The sequence below is a fragment of the Phaseolus vulgaris genome, chromosome 2 (assembly GCF_000499845.2).
Source record: "Phaseolus vulgaris cultivar G19833 chromosome 2, P. vulgaris v2.0, whole genome shotgun sequence".
In the NCBI taxonomy this organism is placed as follows: domain Eukaryota; kingdom Viridiplantae; phylum Streptophyta; class Magnoliopsida; order Fabales; family Fabaceae; genus Phaseolus; species Phaseolus vulgaris.
Genome location: NC_023758.2, coordinates 41,371,288 through 41,376,062, shown reverse-complemented (window position 1 = coordinate 41,376,062; position 4,775 = coordinate 41,371,288). Strand labels below are relative to the sequence as shown.

The following is a 4,775-nucleotide window of genomic DNA, read 5'->3' as shown; positions in this document are numbered from 1 at the left end:
AAAAACAAAGGGATATTCCTTTCTTCTTTTACAATAAAACGAATCACATATTTTTGGCTTGATCACAAAACAAAAACAGAACAAGGGTTCACATAACTCACAAACAACGCTTCTCCTACGCAATAAACAAGTCAAAGAATACAGCATAAACACAAGTCCACAGAAGTTGCCTGCTTATCCTGAAAACATATTAGAAACTTGGAGAAATGGATGTTCTTCAACACGACAATGTAGCTGCTGCTGCAAGCAGACCAACCCCAAAGGACACCAAGGTTGTCCCATGAACGATGGCACCAGAGCTGTCCTTGGCTGCCCGAGCCTGGTCATCATCTTCTGCCGAAGAGTTTTCCTTATCAGCTTTAGGTGCCTTGGCCACAGCTGGAGCTGGAGCTATACTCTTGGGCTTAGAGAAGTCGAGAGGAATGAGGACCTTGTCCACATGATATATTGCAAGTGTCTTGTCTGTGTACACGATGCCTGTGAGTGTAGCATTCACCACCCCAGTTGAAATGTTCACACTGTTACCATATGCTGTCACGTTTAGCTGATACCCCGTGGGACTGTCACTGGCCAATGTCAGCACAGGGTTGCTCAGAGCGTCAAAGTTTGAGCTGGAGACATAAACGGGGAGGACATGATATTGTATCAATGCTTTTTGTTGTCTGTCTCCAATGGAGTTGAAGTACCCTGCTTTCAGTTCTGAAAAGGCACCATCATCGGGTGCAAGGATGGTTAAGCCTCCATTCTTTGAGGTCACAAGCTGTGCATTCACTTGGTTGATGATTTGGGTGGTCTTCAGCAACCGGATTAGTGTGTTGAATGACTTGGCCTTCCTCAGGATCTTCACGATGTCTTGGCTGCCAGAAGTATCACCTGAAGAGGGTGACTGGGGTAATGCCGGGACTAATGGCTTTGCAGGTGCAGGAACCGGTGCAGCTGGGGCAGGTTTTGCTGGAGCAGGTTTTTCTGGCGCTTTAGGGGCTGCAGCTGGTGACTGAGCTAAAGTGGTGATTGAGAAAATGGGGGCAATTAGAAGGAGTGAGAATAAGAGAGTTTGTTTTATCTTCATTTTGGAAATTGAAGGCTGTGGTTGCTTTGCTGCTAAATTGCAAATGAATATAGGAAGTTGCTATTGCAATAAATGCTTTGATTTTGTGGAATGTGGAACGGGGTAGGGTGGTTATATAGATGAGAAGTGAATGATAATTAGGTACAATGTTTAGTTGTAAAATAACTTATGGTTGTATGTGTGGGGATATCATTTCTCCATCTGCTAGGAATATTAAGGTGGAATATCATGGCAGATAAAGTTGATTTAAGAAATGGATTTGGCTGCTTTTGCTTGAAATGCAGGGAAAATTGAAAGAGAAGTGAGATCTCAGTTGGTTGTGGCTGTAAAAGATGCACACTAGTGCAGAAAAAAGAAGCATCTCTATTATCATTCGGGTAAGCAGATGTGAAATTAAATCAATCACAATTAAGCAAGCTGTAGTAACTGTTAAAGCTTTTTTCTATCATTGGTTTCAATTAATCATCCAAAAACCAGGTTGGAAAATCGAACAAATACCACTTCTCCTTATCGAACAATTAAGCATAACACAAGTCAATTATTGTTGCAGTCAGCGAGACAGCAACCAGATCGAAGCCAGGTTAATCAACCTATACTTTCTTCCTTCTTAAAAATCTATCAACACTGGTTTCTGAGCTTTGAGTACACATGAATAAATAAAAGAAGATTATTTTGCTTTCACCAATTTTTTCTCCACTGTACAACTTTTAATTGATAATATAAAAAAAATATTTTTGCTATTTCATACAAAATAAAATAAAATTAAAATTTTAGGTAAAAAAAGAAAGTGGTATATGGAGCAAGATTCTCAATGTATATTTTTCTTTTGCTTTTAACTAAATAAAAAAAAAATTGTTGCTATTCACAGGGAAATTCTAGAGACTAGATGTTAAAGAGATACCGTTTTCTAATTGTTCTCTTAAATACTTAAAAACAATTTGCCCATGCATGAACATAAATGATTTATTAGAATAATGATATATTTATAATCTTATTTTTTTATACAATTACATTACAATTTTTAATATTATTATTTTAATATTTTTTCATATCATTTAATTACAAATTTATCTTTTATTATATATATTTATATCTAAATCAATCGTGTACAACTCTTATGGTTGTCAAAGTCTCATTTTTCAATTTACTAAAAGGTAATAATATATTAAGAATCCAGAATTTTTATACAACCACGTTAGAATCCTCGATACTATTATTTTAATATTATTTATATTATTTAATTATAAATTTACCATTTATTATATATATTTATATCTAAACCATCACATCAAAAGTTATTGTCAAAAAATCTTTTTCCTTTATTAAATTCATTGAAGTGAAAAAATAGCAAGAAAAATAGTGCATTTATGTAAACTTAAAAGCAAGTAACTTCTCTGTAATAAAATCCATACAATTATTAATCTAGAGATACCCGTATATGGGAAGTATTTATTTGGTTGGACAAGATATCTTGACAATGAGACACTAACAAAATTTTACAACCATTGTGATTATCTCAGATGGAATTCCTATCTTGCCTAAATTGATGTCATCATCATAAGAATCTTATCCTCCTCCCTTATCTTACACAGATTACTATCTTTCTCCTTCACAAATTTTGAATAAGTATTTAAAATATTAAATACTTATATTTGTCATTAATATAGTTGTATGAGAATGATTTTATTTACAGACTTTTTCACCATCATTCCCATCTTTTTTTTATCAATATGAGTATTTACTCAATAATTAATATCCGTAATAATTTGTGTATTATAAAAAAAATAGTTAAAAAGACACTTGCTATTTTTTTATTTTTTATACTTTTAAAATATTAAATGATTATATTGGTCATTTTATATGTTTTTATAGAATAATAGGAAGTTTTGTAGAAGAATAACAAAAAAGATGTAACATTACTGGTCACAAATACAACAACCATAAAAATTAAACAAAAGATATATACAATATTATGACGCTGAAGTTATGAGATTCAATTTTTAAAATTAAATTAGTTAATTATAAGTATAGGATTTTTTTTACCATTTCTGAATATCTTTAAAGTTTAGACATACCTGGCCTTTAAATTAGCAAAGGAAGAATAAAATTTGTAATCTAAAAATAATACATTTTCTATGTTTCCGAAAAGAAATATGGAAAATACCACAATATAATATCCTCTTAATGTATTTTTATTGATAAATATCTAGGAAAAAAATATAGATCGAGACCTTCATTAAAAAATTATGAAAAGTAGTAGTTAATTACTTCCGGGAAGTAAATCAACCAGGAATTAGAAGAAGATGTAATAAAATTAATATGATAAATAAATGATAAATCAATATTTAATTTTATTATTGTATTATGGATATTATTTTATTTTATTTTATTTTTTCTAAAACATATTAAAACAATTATCATAAAAACTGTTTTTTTTAAAAAATTTAATTTCTGAACCATTTTTTCAGTTTTTTACGATTGTTGCTTTTTTATTTAAATTTTTTAGATTTTATCACTATTTTTTTTCTCTTTTGTTTTTTCTCATTTTCTCTATTTTTTTCTCAAATCTCTTGAAAATCATATTTATGTTTTTCATATATACAAATACACATAAATCTATATTTCATTTAAATAAATATAAATATACATATAATAATATAATAATAATAAAAATAAAAAGTGCATATGTAATGGAGCGCCTAGTGTTATTAAGAAAGAGAATGAGGCATGTATATTTGCATTTGCATTTACTGAGAAATAAAGCATATGATGAAACAATAATATTTGATACTAAGTTTTGAGATAAAATACCTTTTGTGCATAGATGGATGTACCCTAGTGTTTCTATGGCAGCTATATTTCATCAATTGTTTTACCCTTTTCAATTTCCTCCATCACCACCAACTTGTTTATAAAATAAACATTTAAGAGAAAATAAAATAAATAAAAATTATTTAATTTATTCATAACAAGTTTGTTTCACATTTTGTTTACTCTCCTATAAAAATTTATTGAAAACTTAGGATTAACATATCCTTACGTGTATAACCTTTGGGCCTCATATTTAAGAAAAACTAGGTTTGGGCTTTTGCTTTCTGGACCTCCGTACAAAAAGAAATATTGGTAAAAAAAATATGGTTAACACAAATACCAATTTTATGTTTCTTATAATTCCCTGAAAGTTTATATGATTGGATTTCTGATATTTTTAAAATCATACTTTCTTTTTGTTGAAACTAAAAAGAAATTATTAGTTTGTCTTGTATGTAAATATATTTTCTATAAACTAATCAAAAGTAATTTAAAAATTACAATTAGAAATATTTTATATGAATTTTAATGCATATATATTTGTTAAATAAAATATAATTTCGTTATCCGACTCCCATTATAATCATTCTGATTTCCCTCCTTTAACATAAGAATAAAATAATAATGATATATACAACTCTTCTTCAAAGACTCTTATTTTACATTTTTAATTTCTTTTTTATTTTTATTCCCTATTATAAAATTATATATTTTATAAACCTATTTCTTCTTTCTTTAAGCATAAATCATTATTTTAGTTGTACCATAAGAAAAGTAAATCATGACTCAAATCAGACAATAATATTAGCGCACAATTATATAGATTGCTTTTGCGAACACAAATTTAACTAAATTTACAAACAAAACACAAATTTAACTAAATTTATAAACAAAA

At 28.9% G+C, this 4,775-nt stretch overlaps 1 protein-coding gene across 1 annotated transcript; it reads right to left on the bottom strand.

Annotated features, from left to right (window-relative positions):
* On the bottom strand, positions 1-1,169 carry LOC137812165 (fasciclin-like arabinogalactan protein 12). Its single transcript, XM_068614082.1, has one exon. It carries the CDS (start codon positions 1,067-1,069, stop codon positions 218-220), a length of 852 nt encoding a protein of 283 aa, XP_068470183.1. The 5' UTR covers positions 1,070-1,169; the 3' UTR covers positions 1-217.
* Positions 1,170-4,775: the final 3,606 nt, after the last annotated feature.

Excerpts from the sequence above, each read along its gene's own strand:
- LOC137812165 (XM_068614082.1), bottom strand. The coding sequence starts at position 1,069 with ATGAAGATAAAACAAACTCTCTTATTCTCACTCCTTCTAATTGCCCCC.